General features: G+C 39.6%; 1 protein-coding gene across 1 annotated transcript in view; it reads left to right on the forward strand.

The window, feature by feature from the left end:
* TCF20 (transcription factor 20) overlaps nt 1-25,849 on the forward strand; it is a 129,657-nt gene extending 103,808 nt beyond the window's left edge. Inside the window, exons 4-7 of the mRNA XM_059816898.1 lie at nt 11,665-11,758; nt 18,559-18,608; nt 21,607-21,734; nt 25,627-25,849. Of these exons, the coding sequence (XP_059672881.1) occupies nt 11,665-11,758; nt 18,559-18,608; nt 21,607-21,690 (228 nt within the window). The 3' untranslated portion in view covers nt 21,691-21,734; nt 25,627-25,849. The remainder of the gene's footprint in view (nt 1-11,664; nt 11,759-18,558; nt 18,609-21,606; nt 21,735-25,626) is intronic.
* The last annotated feature ends 581 nt before the right edge of the window (nt 25,850-26,430 follow it).

The raw sequence follows: 26,430 nt of genomic DNA on the forward strand, positions 1-26,430 counted from the left end.
TTGATTTATGGTTAGGTCCCGTAGTTCTAACTCAGTTGTATGTTTGTTTTTTTCTCGTGGCTTATCATGTCACAAAATGTGGTTTTGTTGGTACTTTGCACTATACTACTGTAGGAGGTGCAAGAAAAGCTGCAATTGACTCCTTTATTCTTACTGACAACTCAGGCTTGCTAAGTTTCAGAAACTTATGGATGATTAAAGGAGACTGTCCAGCTTCATAAAAGACTTAATGCTAAGGGAGGGGAAGATGGAGGAGGGTGTCCTGGCATGAATCTCTGAAATAGGGACTTTCTCTAAAGGACACTGCTGCTCAATGTGAAACTTAAAGGAGGATAGGGATGGGAGAGAAAGGCAATTTTATATACTTGAGTTCAGGTTTGAGAGCTGTGAACTTTTCAGACTTCTTGCCTGCACTGTCAAAAATTCCAGACGTGGCCTTTGACAAGTCATTTTATTGCTCTGTAAAGTAGGCTTTAAAACCACTTACTTTGTGACCATTAAGACAAATTTGTAGGGTGCTTTGAAAATTGAAAGTAACGTATGTGTTTAAATTGTCAGATGTTCTTAATTAAATTGGAAGATTAGGGAGCTGATGTAAGGTTGCATGTTATAGTTGCATAGATGTAATAGGAGGAAGCTAAGTTTAAAGGTTGTTCACGTATATTTAGAGTCAAGTCCACCAAAGACAATGATAAATGTTTTGTTATGTGTTCATCTGATGTTAGCTTTCTCTGTTCTTGTAGAAAGTTAAAATGCTGAAGAACCTTACTTGAATGTACTGGTACCATATATAAAATCATTATTATGTTTAATTGTTAAGTGTTTTCTGGGGGAATAACTCTTCCAGTTGAATTTAATCACTAAGATTTGAAAGTTGACACAACGCATAACCAGTGCTTTCCAGAAAACCAACGCTTTTTTTTTAAAATGTTAATTTGGGAATTGTTTAGGTCAGATTAGAAAAATTCCAGTACCCACATTATAGGTATGTAAAACTATTTTACGAGGCTTTAATGCAGCCTTAACTCCTATACTTAAATCTAGTTATTCCTTATTTGAAGTGTCACACATTATCATTGGGGAGAACAATGATTCTTTAGTGATGCCACACAGTACTATTCCTCTAAGGAGAAATCTGCAGAGGCAGTTCCTGGGGAACAGGAGTTTTGAGTAGTTACCAATAAATGCAGTTTTCTGGACAAATAGCTTCAAGGGTAATGCCACAAGAAGAATTTTCTGTTCTGAGTTACTGCTGACTTACGCTTCTGCTTTTGGGCTACAGCCTTCAGAAGATGGAGGAATAAGATGTGAGAAGAGGGTGTGCCTGTGTAAAATAAATGAAAAACAAAACAAAAAGGCCTGTATCCTTCAATTTCTGCCTTAGGTGAAAAAAGATCTCTTTCTCTTTGATCTTACACAGTGACTTATTTCTAGTAGTTTATGGCTCATAACAGTCCTTTTTATCTTGGTATAGATTGATCAAGATTTATCAAAACTGAAGATGTGGCTTGCAAATAGATAGTATTATTGCCTTTACCATGATTCAGCAGTGTTCTGAGCCCAAAAGATCTTAATTAGGGTTTTTTTCCCTTCAGATCTGGGGAGAACTGCACAGCTCCTTAATCCTTAGACAGAGGAAGTTTTTTCCCCCATGAGAACAATATTAAGTCTGTCCTTTAAGGAAACTACTGACACGATCTCAGCTGCTTTGTAATATCCAGCTGGAATGCCATCCGGCCTTGGACTTGTGCTGCTATTTATATTTGCTGCCACTTCTAAACTGCTGCTAGCTCATATGAAGTTTTCCTGTGCTGTGTGTCTCTGGCAAGCCTACTGACCCTAGATATTTTTGAATAATTTCAGTTTAAAATTCATGCAAAGTACCTATTGTTGTAATGGGCAGTTTAAGCAGCACATACATCATTATGGTTTGTAGGTTTTTCCTGATGATTATTGAATAGTGAAATAACATATTCCTCTTTAAACCTATTCAGATTTTTTTGGCCAGCAAACATTATTTTACATAGAGCACCTCATCTGTATCTGAGGTAATTTCATCAGTGTGTGTTATTAATTTGTTTAGTTTTCCTCAACTGTCATTGATTATTTATTGCTGTAGTTCATGAGCTTGTATCTTCTTTTCAATTTTTTTTTTAACACTGATGCGTTACCTGACAGCTTATCACTAAGGAGAGATGAACTGACTCGCAGGCAGTTCTCCTTCTGCAAGCATTGCACCTTTACCTCTTCTCTTGGATTTGTTTGACCTGCTGTTGTTGCTCATCTTTGGCTGCTTTTCCTGGGTGGTAGCAGCAGCCACCAGTGCCTTCTGGAATACTTGTGTGCACTTTGCTACTCCTCATTACAGCTCTGCCTCCAACTACTGCTTCTGCAGCCTTCTGGAGGAGCTGTGTTCTTCTCGTCATTCTCTCTTTAACATTATTGAGCAGTGTTTTTATTTGCTATCCTTTTTCTAGAGAGACAAGTTGTTCATTTTCCAGTAACATGAGCATTGCACCTTTTTCACCTATCCTTACTTGCAGTGGAATATATTTTGACTGTGCAATAGGAGCGGCTCTTCAGACCTTAATCTAAGAATTGGCATTCTTATTATTGAGTAAATGTCCATTTGGAATACTGTTAGAAAAAAAATCTTTTTTCTAACAGGTCATTTTTGCATACCTACTTCTTTCACATTCGTCTCTTAGCTTCCTCTTATGCCTCAAACATAAGTTACTCGTCATTATTTTATCTGTCTTCATCCTGCTGCTTTTTCGTCTTTCAGCTTCAAGAACTTATGATCTACTTCCAATCAGTACATACGGGTTAATTTTATAATTTTCTAAATTAAGTGCCTCACTTTCAAAACCCTGCACATTTACCTTTGTTTTCCTTTACACATTTCTTCAAAGCCCTTGTCTGTGATTTCTGCTGAACAATTGGATACGCTTAGCCTGTCACTGTGATGGACTCTGCCCAACACTGCTGGCTCAGTCTTGCCATTCCTTATTTTTAAGCCTTTACAAAGGTTTTGTTTCTGTTGAATCCAGTGCCACTAATAACATAGTAATTGTGTCCTTAATGAACTAACCTTTTTTTTCTTTGAGCCTTTTAGTAAATACTAAGCATAATCTCCTTTTTTCTTTGACTAGAAAAAAAAATGGTTCTGTCATGCAGTTTGCCTCTGAAAACAAATTCCTTGAGTTTATTGCATTTTCTTGTTTATGTCAGTTTTTTCTTTTTATGTCACTCCAGTCATTGCTGTTCAAAGGTTTTGCTTTACAGGGGAGAGCTTTTCGTAATTATTTATTTTACCTAAAAACTCTTCCCTTATGTGGTGATGTTGCTTCATTTTAAGGCAACTGCCTGCTGTTGTTTTCTACTGCACTTCGTAAACCTTGTGCTAAATAGAAATTCACCATATATTTGGATATTTCCCGTAATCAGTATCCAAGATGGTCGGGAAAGAAATCTAGTACGGGCAGAAAATCCAACTGGAGTAAATGCTCTCACTTGACTATGCTGTTCCTGCAACTCTGTATGTCCTTACCACATAATCACTGCTTGAAAATTTGAATTTCTTTTTTCTCTTTTAAGTCTGCTCTTCTATCTTTCAGACCTTTTCGTAACTAAACTGCACTTATTGTTGTACATTTAATTCCCCAAATGAATAGCCAAGATAACATAAACTGTATAATTTTTCTGCTAGACTTGCATACTTGAGCAAATTCAAATCCCTATACTTGTAAGTGGTTGTCTGAAATGTTTCATTCAGGGTGGCTCTTTGTCATCAAAGGAAACAAGATTTACACATTTCTTGTCTTCTTGGACTTGGTAGTCTATGTATTATTTTAATATTCCTTTTAAAATATGAAATGGCTACAAAGGCGTGTACTTAGCCTGCTTAATTTGAAATTAAACATGCTTTTTCATTACCATTTAAAGTTACTATTTTTTGTCAATATTGTTAAATCTGTTGTAGTTAACCATCAGTTTACTCTTGAAGTATCTGACCTCTATTCTGGTTCAGTTATGCCTCGCCCGTATTTCATTTGGGTTCCATTGTTTGAGAGGCGGGGAGGGTTCATCTTCCTAGATAACTTTCTCAGCTTTTCACCAGTCTCGTCTCCTAGAGTATGGTCGTGCACATTGAAGCCTTTGATCACTCCACCGAGTGAATGAAACACTTAGGCTTGTACGGAGTAGTGAACATGAATTTATGGCTTAGATCAAATTTCAGCCTTTTTATATAGTGTTACAGTTTAGCTCAGCCTTCCTGTTACGGAGGTAAGACTGAAAAGTCTTAAAAACTTGTAACCTAACAATATAATTTCTGGGTGCCTATGTTCTTTTTAATAATCATGGGGGTTTTTTGTTGTGCATTGTGGAATTTCACAATCAAATCTCTTGGTCTGCAAAAGAACTGCCATTCCAGACAGGTGCAGAAGTGTGTTTTGTTGTGGTGTCCTGCCTCCAACAATGGCCAGGAGCAGTTATCTTCAGAGGTGTGTAGTAAACCAGGCATGTAGAGAGTGCTACTTGCATATTTTCTCCCTGCTTTCAGTAGTCACAGCTTTAGAGAAGTCTCGTTTGCCTTACTGTGTTTAACAGGCAGTGGCATACCTATCCTTGATGAATTTGTCTAATCCGTTTTTGAACTCACTTATCTTTTAGTCAGTGCAGCATTCTTTGGCAATGAATTTTATAGTTCATTTTTTTTGTTGAGTGAAAAAAACTGATTTATTTTAAATTTAAACCTGTTATTTTCTCTTCCTTCTTGGAAATGGCTAAGAATCATCCCCTTATGCACACCATATGTGATTTTTGTAGATCTCGATCCTCCTTCAGTTACCTCTTTTCCAAAAGACTTAGTCTATTCTCATGTGGAAGCTCTTTATGTTCCTAGTTATCTCTGTAATCTGTCTTTTTTTTCTGATCTGTTGTATTCCTTTATTGAGAGGGTGACCAGAATATTCAAGATGTCAGGATACTACGAGAGTAATACATAGACATAATGAAGATTTGAGCTTCATTATGGATTTCTTTTCCTAATAATTTCTTGTGTTCTGGCTGTCTTTTTTTGCAGTTGTAGGGACTGCATGATGTTTCTGTCCAGGATGACTACTAATACTTTCCCATGAGTAGTAAAAACTAATTTAGAGTCTGTCATCATGTATAAGCATATGTGAAAATATTTTCCCCATGTGTATCACTGTGTACTTCACAACATTAATTTTCATCTCCATTTTGAGATGAGAGATTGTAAGATCTTTTTGCAGCTCTTTACCATCAGTTTGAGATCTGGCTACTTTGGATAATTTTGCAGACTTTGCAAGTTTTCACACCTTTTTGTTCACCCCTCTTTTTGAGAGTCTCTGTTAGTACAGTTGAATAACTTAAGCGTCTGCAATAGGACCTTAGAAATTTTTGCTGGCAAACCATTCCGTGTGAAAACTAACCATTTATTTCTGTTCTTGTTCCTTTCTCTTTTTCCTTTAAGTTGAGGGAATTAGAATGTTCTCTTCTTCATTTCAAGTGCTTCTGTTGTACTTTAATCAGTTTTGTATGTATTGAATAGGATTTCTCTTTTTTAAGACTTTTTTCAGTTGTTAAATTTCTTCTGTTTTTCTTTTTCCATGCAATTCATTTTGAGCTGCAGCTTCCCTTTGTGCTTCAGCAGCTCGTGCAGCACTGCAGTTCCGACTTTTTACTCTGTTTCCTAATGCTGCTTTATTAGTATAGCATCTTCCAGATCATTGATCTGTCTGTTTGCTGAAATCTTGGAATCTAAATTTGTCCTTAGTTTCTTGAATTGAAGACAGCTGCCCAATTTTACTTCAGTGATTATTTTCCTTTATTATTACTTGATTTGTTTGCTGCAGGAATATATCATAATTGGCAAGAGATACTTTTTAGTAATGCAAGTTTAAAGCATTTATATCTTTTTTTTTTAATTGTGGGGTTCATTTTTCTGATCTTCTGTGCCTGGTTTTTGGAGAACTTAAACTGTTTGACAGGAAATGGAAACTAGTAATTCTGTATCCTTCCGTACTGGTTGTTATCTGTAGCCCCATTCACATAGGAGATTTTTTTTCATTAACCAGTACCTGCACATCAGAGTGAAAGTGCTGTTTTCCTCTCCTATTTCCTAAAAATGTCCACCCACTCTGCTCTTTTTTCATCTCAGTCCCTTTTTGCAGCAGTCTTCCAAAATCACTTCTTCCTTTCTCCTAGAGCAAGCAGTACAAATATTTTTTAGTTTTCCTTGTAGCTTGTTGGAGTAAGTTATCTCTCTGCATCCCGCTTTCCAGGAGAGAGAATGCGGCTGCCTGCTGCTTCTGTTGCCCTTTTGCCTGGCTATGAAATCTGAGCCTCTGCCTAGCCTGCCAACTGTTTAATCAGAAATAGTCAGGAGGCCCTCCTTCCTAATATTGCAGCTGACTCTGAAATCCTCGTTATCTTACATCTGCATTTGTGCAGTGCAATTATACAGAAGCAATTATTTTCCTAAAAGCTTATAATTTAAACAGACAAAGGAGAATGAAAAATACATATAACATGTAAAGTGAAGACCTGTACCTGTATAATTAATGCCACATATATTTAATTTTTTGCCTGCTTTTTTTAATAACCTTCAGTTGTTGCTTTCCATTGTATTCTGTTTATGCATTCTTGACACTGGTATACAAGAAGGGCAAAAACAAGGAGATACCTAGAAAGCAAAGCAAAGGAAAAGGAAAGAAAACAGCAAAGGAAAAACTGGTGCTTGGAAGAGAGGAAGTTAGAATGAAGCCTGAGTGTGGGGTGCAGGTGAGCAAGCTGAAAGAAGCAACCGATGAGCAAGAAAAGACTCTTTGGATTCTAGACAGTAGAAAATATGATACAGTTGCCATCTGTTGCGAATGTCCTTGCTTAAACTGCTTTGGTAATTGTTCCACAAGAAAGGTAGTGGAGGAATAATCTGAAAACACCTTATATTAGTGTTAGGCAGAAGCAATTAGTTTCTGCTTCTAAGCAACTGTTCCTGCTGCTGCCCAGAGTATGTTGGAAGGGCTAGTCCTGTGGCCTCCATCCTCCCACCAGCAAAACCCTGTCCGCTGTGGGATTCCACTACTCCTAGACAAAGACACCATCTCTGTCAGTACAGAGCCAAAGAGGGGAAATGTTAAGGGGTGTGTTTTACTTGAGCAGCTTGGGGCACTTCTTTTCACAAGCCTAAGAGCTTGTGCTTGATTGGGAGAAGGAAGGTAGGTAGCTCAGGACATGTTTATGTTATAACATCTATGTGGGTACAAATCTGAGGGAGGCAAAAAAAGGGGTCCAAAACCCACACTCCTATTTATTACATTTAGAGCAGCATGCACTCAGAAGAGTTTACTGTTGTAGTAATGAAGAAATACAAATTGCAGTGGAAAAAAAACCCTTAAAGCAAAAGAAATATAGCTAGTGGATGTTCTAGCATTTTGAATGAATCGGAGCTGCTCTGCTGCTGCTGTGGTAGGTGTCCCCCTTCTAGTCACACTTCCAGATTGGGTGTTAGTTCATTTTGGTAGACAGAGAATGATGAGCTGTAGCGAGGAAGAAATGGGCTGCTAATAGCATGAAGAGGTAGAGACAATGTATCTGGCTTTAATACTATTGATAATTTAGTTCAAGGGATGGAGTGTCTCTTCTAAATGGCACTTTTCAGTCTCTCCAGCCTATTCTAAGTGAGATATATGTGCCTTGTGACCAGAGATGGATGGTTGGAGATAGGACCTCTGAATCAATCTTCACTGTGTGGTCTTTTTTTTCTTCTTTTCTTTCTCTCTTTTTTCCTTTTTTAATTTAAGCCAGGAGTTGATTAGATGCCTGACAATGATTACTATCCATTGGCACCTCCCATTGGGAGCACACTCCAAGTACCAGCCTTTAGCTCTTTCAAGCAGGGGAGGTTAAGCAGGATGCTTACTGAGCAAAAGGAGTTTCTCTTCCCATGAAAGCTTGAGTGCTGTTTCTTTGGTTAAGAATGCTATAATTCCTTTACAAGTGACAACCAGGCTGCTACCATCTGCTGGTGAATGGCTGCAGGATGGTGGAGTTTGGGTGAAAATTTGTTCATGGACCAAAGAGAATGATTAGTGGTCACAAAGCCCAATTCACACATTTCCTGTGTGAAGTTCCATGTTTTTATTTTGGGTTTAGAATGTTTTTTAGTTGTACATCTTTTATTTTCTTTTTGTTTTGAAACATAAATATATAAGGATAAGGGTTCTGACCAAAGCCACAAAAAGCACTAGCAGGAACTATGCATCTTATCTCTTGCAAGACATTACTGCTGTGCCTTAAAAGAAGGCTGAGACCATCCAGAATTTTTTTAATCACTTTGTTCTGTCTTTCTAGAAACACCTGGATGTATTTGGGAATCATGTGGCAGTACATGATGATAGTCTCCTTCAAAGATTAAGTGATAGACTCATAAGTTGTTTTAGAACGATACAGCTTTTGTAGGGTGTCTGCTTTGTTCAGTCACTCTGTGGTGTATCAAGAAGGAAGAACTCGAAAGAAAAGAGTAGTTATTGTGTATGTAGTTCCCCCAGCTTCCCCTGAAAGAAGCAGATGGTCGGGGGTCCCAGGAGGTAGAAGAAATGGGGCCATTAGACTGTCAGTGGCTTGTGAAAAGCAGAAGCATCTGCCAGAATGGAGACTTGTTCAGCAGCAGGGGAGCCAGCAGCAGCAGATGATCTCTGCCTTGAGCAGTCAATGGTATTGTAGTCCACTGGGGAATTGCTGGTGTGGGCGTAGCTGCAGGTAACCTTGGTAATAATCTAGTTGGTCTGGCAGACTGAAAAAAAGGGAAATGAAGGCTTGAGGCTCATGCTCTGGCATCCTAACTACCCACTTTTCCTGTTTGATCAGTCCTAACTAGAGCCAATTTGAAAGTATTCCGTACCCATTCTCAGCTGAGCGCGTCAAAATGCCTGTTGTGTTTCTGCTGCAAGTTTCAGAATGGCAAGATGAACCGCACTAGATGCAACAAAGAATAAGTTCAAAGACTAAATTAACATTTGGAAAAGTATCAAAAATTTTTCTGGGGGCCTTCTTGTTTTCAGTTGTATTGCACAGCACACTCTCATGCCTTTTTAGTGTTAAGAAATACTTTACACAGCTGCAGTTTAATCTCTACTGCTGTAGTTCTTATGCTCTTACTGACTGCTCTGTAGGGGACATGGTGTTCCAGGGAAGAATGACCTCTTCTGTTGCAACAGTGTGATGGTACTTCAAAGATGAGATAAAGTGGGGAGGACAGAATGCCTCTGAGGAACAAAACTAGAAATTCGTATCTGTGTTCAAAAAGAATAGTCAATTTGGGTTCTGTCATGTTAGAATAATTAATCTCAGTCAGCCACATCTAAACGCAAGAATAAAGCATGCAGGTAAAGAGCCCTGGTTCAGAACTCCTCAAGCTGCACTTTGTGAATACTTGGCATAGGTGAATCTGGGATTGTTGCCAGTACATAATATTCTTCTAGGGTTGACTTCATAGCCTGGAAAAGACATTTTCTATACATGAAATTTGGTTTTACTCCCATGAGAGAGTGAATTACATTGCAGTTTCACTAGAGGTCCATATGTTTTGGTGTGCATTTAAATATTGGTTTAGATTTTTTTTTTTTTAATCTTTAGAAACTAGCATTTGTGTTCTGACCGGCAAAAAATAGGCTGCTTGGGTGTCTCTAGGCCCCGGGGACACTTCCCTTACATCGTAAATACTGCAGTAGTTTGTCATGATACACATTCACTGCTTAGAAGATAGACAGAATTTAGTAAGGAGCATTGAAGATCAGGCTCAGGATGCCTTGACATAACCGAAAAGAGAAGGCAGTACTCAAGACTGCAGTTGTAGATGTCATGAGAACTGACGTCTCACAAGCTTTTCTGTTGGTTGCATCTGCTTTGATTTGAAGAGGGCCACCTGGTTTATGGCTAGAGCTAGTTTTGCTTTCATCCTCATTCAATCATTTAAATACAAACTTATTCTATGCTATGTAGAGATGACTAGTAGGAAGAGCAATGACTGTCAGATATTCTCAGTTTTTTTTAAAATACTGTAATCAAAACCCGGTTTACAATGCAGAGCAAGGATCTTCACTGGGGCTGTTATCTTTGGTTACATCTATTCTGCAGACCTCCACTGCCACATGTGTGTTAATCAGGGATGTGAAGAAGTGTGGTCTAGCTGATGTGACTGTTTTGGCATATGAGCCTCCCTGTACTGTAAAAAAAGGGAAAAAACCAACCAAACAAAAAAACACAAACAAACAAAAAAAAACCAACACCAAAAAAAAAACCAAAACCCATGCTTTTGTCCAGTGCCAGGTGCACTGCTGGTTTGAGCACATCTGTTCTATGTGCTGTACAGGTGTAGCTTGCTGATAGTGTTAATCGAGCACATGTAGTTTGACACTAGCTTTTCCAATGGAAAAAAGAGTTTTTGATCATGTCATCATCTCTCTGTGTGCAGCCAGTGACCAAAGGCAACGTATTATAGTCTAAACTCAAGGTGAATGGTACCAGTTATATGAGGCCTTGTGGTATTGGTTGTGTTTGTCAGCAAAACCAAAATTCCTGTGTTTCTTAAGTATAACTCGAAAGTTACTGTAGGTCATCTTTTCTTTTTCTGTCAGTAATCTATTTGTGTTTTAATTTTTAAATAGTAATGGTCTCTTAACCTTTGGTGGTTTATGCCAGATGTGCCTTGTTTTCTTTTTAGAAGGGAAAAATGTCAACCTGTCAGAAATCAGCTTTCATCAGAATCTTAGATTAGTTAATGAAAATCACTTAGTGTATACATTCAAGAAATAAAGTTGCTGTCTGAATGAGATGCATGGTAGGCCTACTTCCTTAAGTCATTTAGGACAAAGTAAATAGGTGAGTGGCTTTCATTCTGCTGCATTCATATCTGTCTGATAATATGGTTAAATACTTCATTGACCAGTTGAGGTAATAGGATTTAAGTAACGAAAATTGAATGTGGTCATCAGATGAGTCTTACTAATTTGAAAATAAATGTATGAGCATCTTTCTAGCATTGCAGGCATTTCTTTTGGAGATGTGCCATTTCTGTGATGGTGAGGTGTTTTCCCTTCATGGCATCTTTTCGTGCTCCTAGTAAGTCTTTTTTGATCACCTGTGAAAAAATGTTCAGCTTGGCCTTGATCTTCTTTGACTGCTAGTGATAATGAAAATTATGTAACCAAATTACTTTTACGCAAATGGTATCTTCTAAATCATTCTTTGTCATGCTAATTCTCATTTTAAAGCTGCTGTAGATTCAAAAAAGCTCTTTTCTTCTAATTTTAACACTGATGTCATTGTTGGGTACTGAAACACAGGCCAGTGAAACGGAGTTGAGAAGTGTTTCAAGCTCGTTCTGGAATGGTTGGTTTGAACATTTGGAACCACTTGCCTGGTTAGCACAGCTGAAAAGTTTGTTGTTTGAAAGCGCTTAAGTTGTTGTCTATTCAAAAGGTATTTCTTTGTATGGTGCGGAAAGATACAGTCTTAACATAGTGATACTTGAGAAATTTGTGCTGGAATGTGGTTGATAAAATTCCCAGAAAAATACAGGTATTAGGAAAGATGATCGCAGTCTTCATTGCCATTTCTTCGTTTCCCTTTCAGAAGTGTTCCCATTGCCAGGAACCGGGAGCCACCTTAGGCTGCTACAACAAAGGCTGCTCCTTCCGATACCATTACCCATGTGCCATCGATGCAGGTAAGAACAAATGACATGCTAACTATATTTCATGTTTATTCAAAACATATGACACCAAGGTTCTTTACAAATTTATTTCCTCTCAGTTTCTCACGTACTATCAAGATACAATAATATAAATGGTGAGAAATGGCATCAGATAAACACTGTACAATAACGTGTTGGGACAAGATGGAATTTGTAATGAAAAAGAATCTACCTGAAAGTGCAGAAAAAGGCTGGTTTTGGAGAATGCAGCTACACTGACTGAAATTTGGCAATATGAGAGCTGACCAGTCTTTTCTTGCGAAAAATAGAAACCCTTTGTTAAAAGGGTGCAAGTAACCAGAAAGGAATTTCCTCTTTCAGGGTTACACTCCTGTGGATAGTCATAGTAATGATTTCAAGTGCAAAGTGTAGAATCATCAGTTACCACTTCCAGCACAACCTTCCTTCTCCCTCCTTAGAAGCATTTCAGCCAGTCCCTTGAGTAGGTCCAATTTTCGTCATTGGGCAAGCTAATGGTTTGGATGATATTAACTCTAGCTATAAGCCTGGGGTTGTGAGTTGACGTTTTGTGTACAATAGTGAAAGTTTTTCATGGAGATAAATTTTACTCTTGGGGAAAAAAAGTCCCAGCTCAGAATGAATAATGTCCCACTATTCCAGTCCTCTCTAGCTTCTTCTGTCATACAAAACTTAGTCTGATAACAAGCGGGTAAGGATTCAAGATTACAACTCTGGCAAATAATTGCAAGTTTCCTGTTATCCTGCTTCTACAGCAGCTCGCTTGTTTCACCACCTATTTTACAGTGTTTTTCAAATGTTACAGTGTTTGAAGTAGGTATGCTCATTTCTGAATGACTGCATTGCATCTCTCACTGTGAAATCCCACCCTGTTGGAGCACTGCATTTTATTCTAATAGAAATGTTTTTAATGAAATTGCAGTGGAATACTACTAGTACCACAGTATAGATGGAGAATCCTTGATTTTATATTAATAAGGTGTTAAAGAGATATTATTCAGGTTGCAAAAATCACACACTCAAGAAAAAATGCCAGAAATAAGGGTGTCCATGTAAATTTAATTTTGGTCTTTTATGAATGTATCCTTATAAGATAGTAATCGCCCAATTAAAGACTGACATCTTTTTCCGTAAGGCTGTAGGATGAAAGGGTACTCATTCATGAACCTATGTTGTCCTCACTGATTCTGTATTTTACTTACTGCATATGATTCCATCTCAGTTCTGAAAGTAGAACTGTGAAATTTTCTGAGATGTTCATCTCTGTCATGCCTAAAAGTTTCATGAACACTAACAAACTTTTTGGTTTACGGTACATTTGAGAGAATTGTCAGTAATTTGTTTCTGGTTTGTGACCTGCCCTATTCAATACCATGAAAAAAAAAAAAAAATTACAGTGAATGTTCCCAATAGTTTGTGGTGCTTAATTTGAGTTCTTGTGTTACTAGGTACAGTATGTATCATTTTCTATGTTCCAAACACAGGTATCAAAATCAAGATATTGTCCTTTTTCTTCATATATACCTTCCTCATTAACTCTACTTCAGCAAATGCAGTAGGATCCTCCAGAAGACAAATTTACTTGAACGATCATTACTGATTCCCAAGAACAGTTCTGTGTCATGCATGGAAGAGGCAGTGTCCTGTACAAAAATTAGTATATAATCATACTGTTTAGTCTGTAATAAATGTGATATAATATGTCTACCATATAATATGTAGAAGTGGGTTACATTAAATTGGGCCTTTCCTCACATTTGTCTTGACTTTGCAACCTTTGAGGTTTTTTAGAGTAGCTTTTATGTTCAAGTTCCAAGGCTATGCTTACTTCCTTTTCTTTTAATTTTGTTATGAGACATCATGTTGTCATATGGCCATCTGTCAGAGTGCACCATTCCAAGCTGATTTCCCTTATTTGAGTGGTATGGCAGTAACAAATTGCAAGAGCTGCATGGAGATGGGATACTTGGACTATGAGTTTCACAAACATATTTAAATAATAGCAAAGGAATGGTAAAACTGGTGAATCTCTGCTTTTATTCCAGGAAGAGTATGATTTAGAACAAAGACTTCTCCTTTGTTTATATGTTTTCCTGTCTGTTTCTTCCTCTTCAGTCTGTATGTGTCCGATATGTTCTCAACTCCGGCTCTTCATACCAGCCACAGGCTCTTTATCTAGTTGGTCTGAGGTTCCTCTTCTCAAACTTCTAATTCCAGTCTCTTTATAAGACCCAATTCTCCCTACTCCTTTCTAACTTTGCCCAGTTTTCTAGCTGTCATTCTGGCTTCCTCCTCTCTGCTCTTACATCACCTCGTCTTCTCCTTTTTTGCTCCTAGATCTGTTTTTTATCTCTGGGCTTCTTATTCCTGTTTGGTTCTTGTTACTTAGCTCCTTGTCACACTAAACCCTGCTAGTCCCTATTTATTCTTGTGTATTGCCCTTGATCCTCTGTTTCAACTTTCTGTGCCTTATCCCACTAATTTTTAGTCTCCAGTCTTCTGGCTGAATAAATTGTGACTCAGTCTTAGCCTCCTTCTGCTGGCACTCGTCCTTAACTCCCTGCTCCTAACTTCTGCTAGCACAAGTCTCCTCATCCTGCTAGCCTCCACTTTTTCTCCAGTTCCAGATTCCCTTTCTCAGTAACCTTTTCACTTCTGCTGCCTTCTGGACCTGTGCTTCCCATTTTGCAGTTTTGAAATTGTCACCTTCTTCCTTCAGGCTGTCTGAGCCTTAGAAGTGTTCCCTGACAGCTTCAGTGCTTTTGGCCTGAGATTTAGGCACCAGAACCAGAGAAAGACCTGCTCATCTTCAAACAAAAGCATATTTGTTAGAATTTTCGAATGATCTAGCTACGAAAATCTAAGAAACCTCTTCTGAGGATGTGCAGATTAAAATCCCTTTCGCTCTTTGCAAAGAGTTACATTTGCTGATTTGTGGTAAGCTGGCAAGGGCATGCCTTAGCTAAAATTCGGGTCCTACTGCAAATCAGGGTATGTTAGAGTTTTTCAGAGAAAAATTGCTGGTATGTTTAACATGGGCAGAATAACTTTTTCCGAGAAAGAGTTTTAAGGAAATGGTTAGACTGCTTTAGCTGAAGTTTTCAACCAAAACAAATAAAAGAGCTCAATTTGGAGTGCATTCTCAGCATTCAAAATTTCAGCCTGATGGTATGACAGTAAAATACCTTATTTGTGGTTGGTTTTATCTCTGGGTATAATCAAGCTGTCTTAATCTATAGCCACTCTTCCAATAAATCTGTATAAAAGAAAATAAGCAAGCTATATGGAATTGGACTTGATTTTCATTTATGCTCAAGCAGAAAATGTCAGCTTCCTTGAGAAGCAAATCAGCATTCTTTTCTCTTTCCTCAGCCTGCTGTCTGCCTATAAACCCTTTTTATTGGTTATGCAGTGCTGCTGTCTTTCCTGTAGTGAATCAGATACAGATATTTCTCAAGTTCCTTGAGCTCTGTGGTAGTTTCATTTGAAATTGACTGTCCTGCTTTGAAGGATGATGCCACCTTGCTTTACTGAGGATCCTGGGACAAATCCTGAATCCTCAGAAGTTTGGGCTGATGTTTACAAGGGCTTTCAGGCTTTTGGAATATGTATGACTGATTTTGTATCTTTAAAAAACAAACAAAAACAAACAAAAAAAAAAAAGCCCAAACCAAAACCCCACCACTTCCTGGAGTGTTTTTTAGGGTATGTTGAGTCATAAACACTTGGTGTTTGACTGAGTTACTGTAACATCCCTGGAAGTGACAATGCCTTAGCTCGGCTGAAGTATGCATGTCATACTCCTAGATAGTTGCACTGTGAGCATGTTTTTACCTTTGCATTGGTGTGGATTAGAAATTAGTACCCTGTCAGTTACTGTGTGTCATTTGAAAGGCAGTGCATTTTTGGTAAAGGGCTGGAGGGTGAAGTATCTCAAAACGGCTTTAGTTGCAGTGCTGAAGGCTGGCCCTGCGGTGCGACCTGGACTCTGGCTTCTGCGCCGATGGTCGGTTTCCAATCCCACCCTGGTGAGGAGCCAGGTTTTGCACCACTGTGGCTAATTGGCTGCTATGCAAGGCACGTGGCTTCATAAGCTGCCAGTTAGTACATATGGATGCTTTTATATAGCCTAATTCAGCCTTCCTTTAGATCTCGTTCATAGAAAGTAATCTTCAGCGATACAGGGTGCAAGAGAGCTGAACTCCTTTTAGCCGTTTGCATAAAAATCGGGATCAGCAGTGCCACTTAAGTAATTTTTATATGGAAATGACTGTGGTTAACATTGTCTGTGTTTGGCTTGCATCTGTCCAAATTTATGAAGAGCCTCTGATGCCTCAAGATAACTTAGTCCTAGGGACATCTCCATGGAAACAGGATCTTTGTTTTCTGAAATTTTTTTATCCTCTCCCTCTGCTTGTTTCTACCCACTTGGAGTCAGATCCTGATTGTTGCAGCACACTTACCCCCCCCCCCAACATGTATTGTGGGCAGTTTCTCATATGAAAGATTTTTTACTGTAAATTAGGAAAAGACTAGCAGCAAAATAGAACAAATTTTTCAGAGAACAGAAATTCTGTGTCTTCACAAGTATTGTTAAAGATGAGTAACAACCAGAACACAGAGGGTGAGACAAAGTGTGAAGCTTACAGAAGAATAATTGCTTCTGTTAAAAATGTTTTAGGTTTTCCCTGACTACTTTATGGAGAAAAATCTGTACAAACAAGGACAGCTCTCGGTTCTTTTTCCCTTTCTGCCGCAATGAACTGGTGATAGCTATGTATCTGGTGACTTCATGATGAATTGTAATCCGTGATATAAAATACTTGGAAATGCTAACTGAAATCCAGGCCAGCTTTGTAATGATGAACAAGTTTTGTCTTACTGTATTCAGCTGATTTTCTACAGTGAACTGATGAAATTTTTCATAGTTGTCCCTTAAGAGAAACAGAAATATGGCTATTAATTGGATCTGCTATTAGTACTTGCAACAGAAATGCCAAACTTAGTAAGAAATTGAGCACCATGTCCAGATCAGGCATGAGGTACGAGGTTTCTGACAGTTCTTCCTGTTCTTCGTACGATCTTCCTTTCTGATGTACTAGCTAGAGAAGTGCATTCATTACCGATGTTGGGTTTCCAAGAAAGAAGAAAATTCCATCCTGTTCTAACATACTGTGTATGTTTTTGATGATTGCTCTGTATATTTTGATGATTGCTATATTATGCAGTGATAATTCATGCTGTAGTCTAAATGTACAATTCCTGCTCTTACAATGAGACAACATTTTATTTATTTCCTGTTACTTGCTAATACCACATTTGAAATTGTTATCTGTGGCAGGATTAAGGATTTTACTCCCCTTTGCTAAAATCTCTCAAGTAACTTAGCCTATTACATGCTGTTCCCTTTGATTCAGGCCAGAGGCATTCATGTTGAAACATAAGCATTTCATAGCAGAGGGATGCTCTGCCAAAGCTTGGGTGTCTAGAAAGCTTTTCCCTCAAGCTTTAGTTGCAGTCTCCTGCTGTCTGCTAAACTCTTCCAGCAGATTGAAACAGCAGGTAGCACTGATTATGCTACATACTTACGAGCATTTTAAATTAGCACATTTTATTTACCATTGTGCTTCTTTACTTGCTAGCTATTTGGGTAGGTTGGAGTAGACAGGAGGTCATAAGCACCTTGCTGAATTCTCACGGTCTCAGTCACACTGAGGTGTGCTTGGACCTACTGAGGTGGTGATGGTGCTCGGTCAGCCTGCCTTCGGTGCATTAGGCAATTGGAAAGAACAATGTCAGAAGTTTGGGCAGGTTGAGAGGTGACCCTGCAGTTCAGGGTGCCAAGGGAAGGCAGCTGAATTCTTTTGGGAGAGTGCTGCTTTTTCACTTGGCTGTGAGGGTGAACTACAGGGTATCCGGAAAGCACAAATGGAAAGCAGAGAGCCAGCCAGTGGTGCTTCTGGTGTGGGCATAGGGCTGAAGTTCTGGGAGCTGCCAACTCAGCGTCCCTTAGAGGTGTCGTCTGGGAGGGGAGGGTGAGAGGGGAAGCAACACTTACACTGGCAGTGCCACTAAATAAATGCTCTTCAGATGGCAGTATTGCTTAATTTGTTCCTAAATGAGCAGTTTTACATAGGTGCCCCACTTTCTGTAATAGGTTTAAATCATTAATTAAACTATTTCTTAGATCATAGAACCTTCACATATACGAATCATGGAAGCAGATCCAAGAGCGGCCTGAGTGACCTGACTACCAGACATAGTGTCAAAGTGTAAACTGATAACCAGGATTTGGGATTGCAAATAAACTGTCATATACACCCATACCTAGAGACACACAATCCCTTCTCCCCCTGATGTTGGCAGGGCCTTGGGGTAAGGATGAAAGGCAGTGATTTTCCTATGGAGTATAAAGCAGAGATCGTCTGTTCAGATTGGATGAATGCATCCATCTTGCTCGTGATGTAGCAAGGAAGGCTGGAATAGCTGAAGAGGGTTGGAATATAGGATTTGTAGACTTGCTGTTGTGATTCTTAACTCTATGCAGAGGATCGGGGAGACTGGGCATGCTTGGACTTGGCTTGGTAATCCAGGCAACATTGTCACTTGGGGTGTTTAGTAATTTTCCTTGCTAAAATTTTGGGGGTGGCAGGGATGAACCTGCTAATAAGATAGTATTCCTATAAGAGATCTTTGAATGAAAAATACATACCTGTGAGGCAAGATTAACACATGATGTATTATTCAAGTTGTTTTTTATTAAAAAAGTAATAAATTGCTGTCTTCTCCTCTAGATTGTTTACTAAACGAAGAGAATTTCTCAGTGAGGTGCCCCAAGCACAAGGTAAGAATCCTCTCCTGGATTAGACCTGATTTTTGCTGCCCTCTTCTGGTATCTAAATTTGGAGTAGTAATTTTATAACTGCATAACATCTGTAGTCAGAGATGCTTTTAGATGAACTCTTCTGTGATGTGTGCTTGTGGTATATTCTGGGGGCAAACATCGACTTGAGAAGAATACAGAGAGTTTAAGAAGATAAAATAAGTTTTTGCCCTATCTGTTCAGTTGTTCTTTGGATCCTTGATGACTCTTTAGAAAGCACAGCTTCATTTCCTGTCTTCTGTGATAGAATCGGTACATTGCTCGCTGTTTCTGTTTGACGGCTACATTGAAACTGACAGTGGTTTTTCTCCTTGGATTTACTGAGGATGCAAGGAAGAAGAAAAATGGCTCACGGAAAAGTTTCAACCAGGTTTTGGAAACATTTAGACTATGTCATGAATCGATGTAGTGATGAACCTGAAACGCCTTGTTCTAGTTTAGTGGTAGTAACTAGACTGAGTCCTACCACTCAGCCTTCCATATATGTTTTGTTGTTCTGTAGATCTTTGACTCTTCAGAAGACCTGTCATCATTTTCAGTTTTTGGTGATGGATTCAGCATGCTGGTTCTGCCTAGGGTTTGGGCATCCTTAACTGAATGTCCTTGGAGCCTGCAAACACACTGGTGCTAACAGCTGGACTGCTGTTGCTCTGTCCATATGGAATGAGGAGACAAGGCAGACAGAACATACTCTTTTGTACATATAAGCAATGTGATACAGTGCTGGGAATATCTCTCCTAGCCCAAAAGGGAGGATGCATCTCTGGGCGGCTGTGGATACCAGTCTACCAGTTTTCAATGCTCGGAAGTATCCAGAAAAATGGCTATTCTTTTGGCCATTTGGATACGACATGAATTATGCAAGAGTGTGGATGGCATATGCTGGAAAATAAATTATAATAGGGAAGAACTGTGTTGCTTTCTAGCAGGGATTAGTCTCCATTTAGTCCTTGTCTGCAGATCTCTTCTCTGCCTAGAATTAGACTGACATCTGGTGGTCTTTTGTCTTCACAGATTATCCTTAATCTGTCTTTTGTAAACATACAGGAATTAGTCTTACGTTCCTTTCTGGATGTTCTACCACAATGTGATGTATTTATACACATGTATTTAAAATGTGCTGGAAGATTCTGGGGACATTCAGGCTGTTATCCAGAAATGGCCTACTTTTCATCATATAAAAGAAAATAAATTATTCTGCACAATTGTATAATAATGTTGAAAATGTACAGCAAGCTTAAATTGATGCGTTAATGCTACATGAACCTGCAGATCTTGCCAAAGAAAAACAGGAAGGATGAGCTCCTCTTACTGTGGAATGCAGCTACCTAAGTGCCACCTTCTGCCCAACTTCGGATACTTGACTAAAGAGAATAGGAATGTTATGTTTTTTGAAGGCTGTTTTATTTTTGCTGCCCATTGCCTGAAGTATTACAGGGAGACAAAATGTTAAAACTTTTCGTAGCTGGCTTCGGTCACTGCTGCTGTATATGAGTACTTGCAGTGATGGTGCTCAAACCGTGAAAGGAAACAAACATTTTACAGAATCCAGCCTTCCAGAGAAGATACTGAGCAGGCAGATTGGTTTCTAAAGTAATCTTGGGGGGGCGGGAGGGGGAAAACTGCCAATTAAGTTGATAAAGGTACTTCATGAGGCAATAAAATTTTGAATTTTATTCAAAACTATCCCACTGCAGATAATTTTCTGTGTTGCGTCGAAAATAGAAATTCAACACCAGCAGCCTTTCTTTGACACTGAAGTTTGGCTTTTGCTTAGTAAAGACATGAATCATTTGTTTCAAGTCAAGCAGAGTTTTCTTTGCCTGGCTGTGACTCTGCCCTTTCCCTGTGGTTCACTGGTCATTACTGGTTTGTTCCAAATCCTTCTGCAGGGCAGAATATAGGATCACCCTGCTCCTTCCATTGTAGTGGCTGGAAAGGGGAGTTCCAGCCAGTTGTGAGGCAGGAACAGGAAGCTTGAAATCCATTGCTGTAGGATGACTGGAGACCAAATTGTGTCAATTTTTTGCATGATATGAACATGAGCAATTGAGAGGAAGAAAGACTTTAGATTAGGCCATTTAAAACTATGCTTTTAGGTAACACCAGTTTAACATTAGTAGCTGCCTGATACCTCATTCTTCTGTTCTGTAGTTAATGGGTGGAAGAACTAACTTTACAAATCCTCTAACACTGAGTAAGTCCCCCAGTATAGTGCCTCTTACCCTTTTTCAGTCCATGCCTCACATCGGTAAAAACACCTCATCATAATAAGTGGCTCCTGGAGAGCAAAGGTGCTTCTTGCCTCATTAACTGTGCTTGACACTTCAGGCATAAGCAAGCTAAATCCAGAGGGACTGGTCCTGCCTTTCCCTGTGCTCCCCAGTGAGCTTTCCCATTTCCTTCTGTCAGCATTGATGCTTCAACCATCCATGTCCTGAATGTGCTACTTTTGCAAAATAGCAGCTTTTATCACATGGAAAACACTGTCTGAAAACTAACCATATTTTGAAGGGTTAGCCGCCTCTCACAAATCCAACTAGCTCTGTGTGTGCATCGCAGCAAGTGCTGTTGCAACAGAACTGATGAGGATGCCGAGGTGCTGAGGAGGATATAATGGGGATGGGTTACCTCACCTTTTGGTGGCACTGCAGTCTTAGATTATCTTAAGCCATCTGTGGGGCAATTTTAAGTGGTGTTTCTCAGCTTGTTCTACCTTTTTGTGTTAAATTCTGTGTTTCTTAAAATTAACCAGGCTTTCATATCCCAAACTCTTTTACTTCTGCGGAATTGCCTGCTTTTGTCACAGGGAAAACTCTGTCTGAAAAATCTATGTCTGGTTCCAATACTGACTTCTCTTTCTCTCTCTCACTTTCTGTATGTTCATTTTCCCTACCCCTGTCTTCCTTTTCTCCCTCGTTTTCTTTTTCCTCCTCCTTTTGGCTTGCTGGTTTGTCAGCCCCTCGTTCCTTGCTCTCTTCCCTCCTTGCAGAACAAGATGGTGAAAGGCAGCCTCAGCACAGAGCAGTCGGAGCGGGGGTGAGGGGGGAAGTGTACTCCTGGGAATGGAAATAAAAGCAAGCACAGGTGAGTTGGGGAGAGTTTCCAGTTTCCACCTGCTGTCTTCTGTGGCTCCTTACCTTCAGTGCCTTCCCCATTTCTATGCGAAATCAAGGTGATCTGCTGTATATTCAGAAAATTTGTAATAACTGTTTCTTTTTTTTTCCCTCCTACCATTCTGTTCAGGCTAGTGACTTCACTTTTTTTGTATTTCCGCAGCAGTTCCTTCTGTTTAGCGGTGAGAGGCAAAGCTTGTTAGCTGTTACAACTGCCTGATTACTCTCCCAGCTAAACCAGTGCCAGAAATCTCCTTTCATATTGCCATGATCATGTCCATAAGGATCTGAAAGTTTTTTTCCGTAAGTCTCAGAGTAGTTAATTGTAAGCTTCCGTATAAATAAATAAATTTATCAAAGTCTCTTAAATTTTGTATGTAAGGAAGAATTAATAATACTGATGAGTTCAAGATTATTGTAATCTTGATTCCCTTTTTTCTGGAAATGTAAGTACAGGGATAAGTAAATTAATCTTATCAGGACTCATTAAATTCCTTTCAGACCAGCATTTTCCTCTATTTTGCAAACAGACATGAGTGATAGAAGGTGGAACTATATCCACACGTGGCCACAATTTCATAAGTTTGTAATGTTTACTTCGGACCCTTCGTCTCGCTCTGGATCCAGGGTGAGCTGTAGTTGCCATAAGTCAGCTTCAGTCAGCAGTTGTGCTCTCGTGCCCCAACTCCCCTGCTACTCTTCCTTCCTACGTCCTCCTTTGTCTAGTCCCAGCATTTATATAGCCATGTATGAACTTGATGGGGAATTCAGTTTGTCTGAAACTACATTTTGTCATGTTAGCATCTGAGTTGGGTCATTTTCCTAGTCTGGTTCACTGTGTGGCTGGGTAAATATCCTGGCACAAGGAGGGAGTAGCACAGACGTGGGAGTTAGCACCCGGGGAGTAGGATGAGGTTGGGATTTCTTGTTTCATTACCACAAGTGCACTGCCAGTTGTTCGCAACAGGGAGGTCTAAATGAAATAAGAGTTTAGTTTCACTGCTCGGTTGCGTTTCTTACTCAAGCTAGTTGCTTCACTTTTCCTTGCAGTCATGCTGTTGAAGTTGCTCTTTGATGTCTGTTCTCTGAGCTGATTATAACAATCTGCTTCCCTCACTGCTGTTCCTTGCTTCCCAGGCATCTCCCTTACCCAAAAATCTTACCTGTTTCTTGAGTTAAGTAATTGTGAAGTGCTTTTAATGGTGTTTTCTGTGAAGGATGAGAGATTAATCAGAGAATTCTGTTTTTTAGTGCAGTAGCAGAAGGCAGGTAGTGTTTCATATAAACACTTTGTGGACTGACTGCTGACTTGGTTTAGCTCTGCTGTGTTCTGTGCTTTTTCATTTTTAACAGCATTCTTTCTTGGCTTTGGTGTTAAAACAGTTACTATGTGAACAATATTTAAAGTTCATTATTTGAGTAACTTTTTCCTTCCATGGTAAAGGTCACTGGGATTCTTTTAAGCTTTTCTCTTTTCCTTAAAGTGTAAAAGGCAGTATAGTTCATAATGTTAAAACAAGACAATAGTCTCACAGACAGGGCATTTGTTACAAGTGTTTAACACTAGAGAAGTCTTTTCTCAGTGATGATTTTTTGGGCCATTTCTTTTAAGGCGCTGGTGAACCTTACTGTGTCCCAGAGACCTTTACACAGCTTTGTTTCCTGCATTATTGTCCCTTGCTAACTCTTCTTTTCGTGTATCATAGGAATGTATTGGCTTAAGACATTACAGGTTGCGGAATCTCTGCACTGTGTTCACTGTGTGCTCTAGACATCTCTCTAAGGCATCATTTCTTTCCAAATCCACTTCTGCCTCAAGTAGTTCTTCTCTGAAGGTCCTATTTAGCCTCCCCCTTTTGTTGCTGAGAATGTCTTAAAGATTAAGTTCTCCAACATGACCTTGAATCCCAAAATAAAAAACCATGCAAATACAAAAGATAAAATTATTTTTTTAAAAATTAAAAAAAAAAATATTGCTGCATTACTGTGGTAATTAAAGAAGTTTAGAGGAATTCTGTAGCAGTGCTGGTAGTACAGGAGCTGCCCTTCTGCTGGCCTTAGTGTAAGATAGAATGGGCACTCAGCTGTTATGTTGGGCTGTTTTAGTCTTGGTTCACTCCTAGGCCCAGCAAGTTAAGAAAAATCATGCATGTTGGATAACATCCAGGCAAGTCAGTGTATTCTGTCTCTGTTGCTTCTCTCTCCCTGAGCCAGTTGCCTCTAGAACATTTGGATCTAATCCAGATCTGGAGAGTGACTGAGAGAGTGAGTCTGGTGCTCTGGATCTTGTCCAGGAATGGGGAAGGACTCTCTCTGGGCGGTGAGCCTGTTTCTTCCCTGAGGCAGTGCCTAATGCTCTGGACCGATTCCAGGTATGGGCAAACTGCAGTTGTACAGGAGCCAGAGACAGCAACACAGCCTTGACACCCCTTCAGCAAGGGCTCACAGTTGCACAGTAGTGAGTATCACAAAGGTCAGCTGCCTGAACTCTCTAGGAACCTCCCTCCTTACCTCTTTAGCTGTAGTTCCATGGCTTACCTGTCTGTTTTTCATATGTACTCGCCTGACTCTTAATTCACTTTTAGCCTGGCACCGCTGTATGAGGGGATATTTGCAGCCAAGAGGTGGGCTTGCTGGGATGTAATCTAATTGGTGTGCTGATAATCAGAAAAGCATTGACTTCTGTATCACACTTAGTTAGGGTTCCTGGAGTTTAATTGCCAGCTATGAATGAACATGGGTTTTACTTCGTTCCCAGGCACACCTCTAATGCCGTTAACTGCTTTCCATATGTGTCACTTAATGTTGCAAGCTTTTTTTTCCTTTTCCCCAGCTCACTAGCTGGTGGGGAGGGATCTATCTAAGTTATATCGAAGTAACCTACCTTACTAAACAAACAAATTGCTTCTGGGCTCACTTGTGTTACAGGAGAAGGGAAGAAAGGAACATATTATTTGAAGCTTTGCTTTCTCAGCTGTGCAGATTAAGAATGAGAACCGTGGCTTAGAGAAATGAAATTTTAACTTTGTCTGCAGTTTTTCTTTTGAATGGAGCCTCCACCAACTTGGCAAACTTCTGAAGTTAATTTTCTTGCCTCAGAGAATTTCTGGACAGGGAGAATGACTGTGCCAAGCACTTGGACATTTCCACAGTTGTCTAGAAAGGCACCACAAGCTTAGTCCTTCCATGAAGTGTCGCCGCTGCAATTAGAGCAAAAAAGCAACAGAAAGAAATACTGTCCAACCTCCAGTCAGTTTAACTGCAGCTTTACCTTTAACTTGTGAAATCTAGCCATTTCCCAAATTTCATTCCTGCATCTGGACTCCTATAATTTTGGTACCGGTTTCGCTATCTGCTACATACTCACTGAAAACTACTGTCGGATGGTAGCATGGTGACCTGTATGAAAATACTTGGGTCCAGTCCCTGAGGCACAGTGTGGCATCCCAGAAGCTGTCATAGCATTTGAACGTGCTTGGCCCCCCTGTTCCCTGTTTTCATGGTCAAGATGAGGAGCAAACATGAGGCAAACAACCTCCTTTCTGGCTGCTCGAGGTAGCTGTTCTGTAAGACTACTGTGCCGTTGTCGTGGCGCAGATCGTCCTGTCATCCTGGACGTCTTCCGTAGCTGGGCTTATTTCATTTTCTGCTGGTGTTTAAACTAATACTTGTTATCACATGGATTTGCTTTTATGAACTACTTACTGTTGTGCTTCCATCCGTTTTTAGTCCACAAAACTAAAGAGCTCTTGGTGTTACTGTTGTGGTAGGCTGCTGAGTGGGTTTTTCCGAAGCTGGGGGTGCGTGTTGGCAGACAGAGGGAAGCAGCCATTCCAATATTACTGTTTCACTTTGTTTTCCAGGTTAGGCTGTTGAGATAAAAAGCGGTGGACATTCGTGACTGAATGGAATCTCTCCCACTGTGCAGCCATGCCCCCTCTCGACGTGCCTGCCAATGCCAGCACTTCCTTCATAAATTCTTACATCACACTCAAGACTGATGACATCACAGAATCTGACCAAGGAGTCTGAACCAGCTGTTTCCATGGACACAATCTCCATAGTGACAGTGGGAAGGGGAGGGGGTAAAAGGAAACAGGTGGGGGGAATTAAAGAGGGAGGGATAAATATATATATATATAAAGATCTATTTTTTAGTCTTGAAAGACTTTGTTTTAAATGAAAGGTGCGCTATATCCCTTTTGATGCTTTTGATTAAAATTAACAGAAACCCATATAAATTAAAAAAAAAGGAAAACTAGCTAAAGTAAATATTAAATCCAAAGTCAAAGCAAGGCTCATGGAGCCTAACATTTTGTGGGAAAGAGTAGCAAAACTGGGAGTACTCCAAACAGGACTTGTCTCCCTTCCTCTTGCTTTCTTTTTCACAACATCCAAGACGTTCAATTTTAAAAGGCAAATAAAATCATGATAAATTGTTTGCGGGGTGTGGGAGGAAGGCTTGGATGGTTGCAGGCGATGGGGTGTCAGTACTTGTGTATCGCGGGGTAGGGAGGTTATCATTTTTGAGAAACACTATATATTAATAGTGGAAGCTTGAAAAACATCTGAAGACTCTTAGGTCATGAGACTCATGAAGTAAGAGATAGCTGCTGCTTGCTAGGTACCGTACACCTTGTTTGTGTGGGAACATCTGTACCATGCGG

This window comes from Gavia stellata, chromosome 4 (genome assembly GCF_030936135.1).
Source record: "Gavia stellata isolate bGavSte3 chromosome 4, bGavSte3.hap2, whole genome shotgun sequence".
NCBI classification, from domain to species: Eukaryota; Metazoa; Chordata; class Aves; order Gaviiformes; family Gaviidae; genus Gavia; species Gavia stellata.